General features: G+C 65.2%; 1 protein-coding gene across 1 annotated transcript in view; it reads left to right on the top strand.

The window, feature by feature from the left end:
* Nucleotides 1-5: 5 nt before the first annotated feature.
* The window catches only part of ABCB6 (ATP-binding cassette, sub-family B (MDR/TAP), member 6 (Langereis blood group)), a gene marked incomplete at its 5' end in the record, with an annotated part of 5,540 nt that continues 5,005 nt past the window's right edge, over nucleotides 6-540 (top strand). The window contains 1 exon segment of the mRNA XM_008937979.1: nucleotides 6-80. Within this exon segment, the coding sequence (XP_008936227.1) occupies nucleotides 6-80 (75 nt within the window).

Below are 540 nucleotides of genomic sequence, written 5' to 3'. Positions count from 1 at the left end.
CCTTCGCCGCCGAGAACCTGACCCTCGTGTGCTGGAGGAGCCCGCTGTGGTGGTGGGCGCTAGAGGACACTGACCAGAAGGTGGGCTGGGGGACTGTGGGTGGGGAAAGGGGACAGGGCCCTTTGTGGGGTGGGGGCCACAGCATTGCGGTGCCTGGGTGGGGTGTGCATGCTGTGCCCTGCTGTGCCCAGGTATGCACGCTCCTGGGTTGCACCCACGCACGTGCATGTCTCAGCCTCAAGCCCAGCTATTGCACATCTCTCCGTGCCCTCATCCAACTCACCTCCTGCTTCTGCCTGGCCTCTGCCAGGTGCAGAGGCGGGGAGTGTCTGGGGGCCACAGCATTGCGGTGCCTGGGTGGGGTGTGCATGCTGTGCCCTGCTGTGCCCAGGTATGCACGCTCCTGGGTTGCACCCACGCACGTGCATGTCTCAGCCTCAAGCCCAGCTATTGCACATCTCTCCGTGCCCTCATCCAACTCACCTCCTGCTTCTGCCTGGCCTCTGCCAGGTGCAGAGGCGGGGAGTGTCTGCCTGGGCC

Source organism: Merops nubicus, unplaced genomic scaffold, assembly GCF_000691845.1.
Source record: "Merops nubicus isolate BGI_N331 unplaced genomic scaffold, ASM69184v1 scaffold25843, whole genome shotgun sequence".
Classification (NCBI taxonomy): Eukaryota; Metazoa; Chordata; class Aves; order Coraciiformes; family Meropidae; genus Merops; species Merops nubicus.
This window is presented reverse-complemented; position numbering and strand designations above follow the sequence as displayed.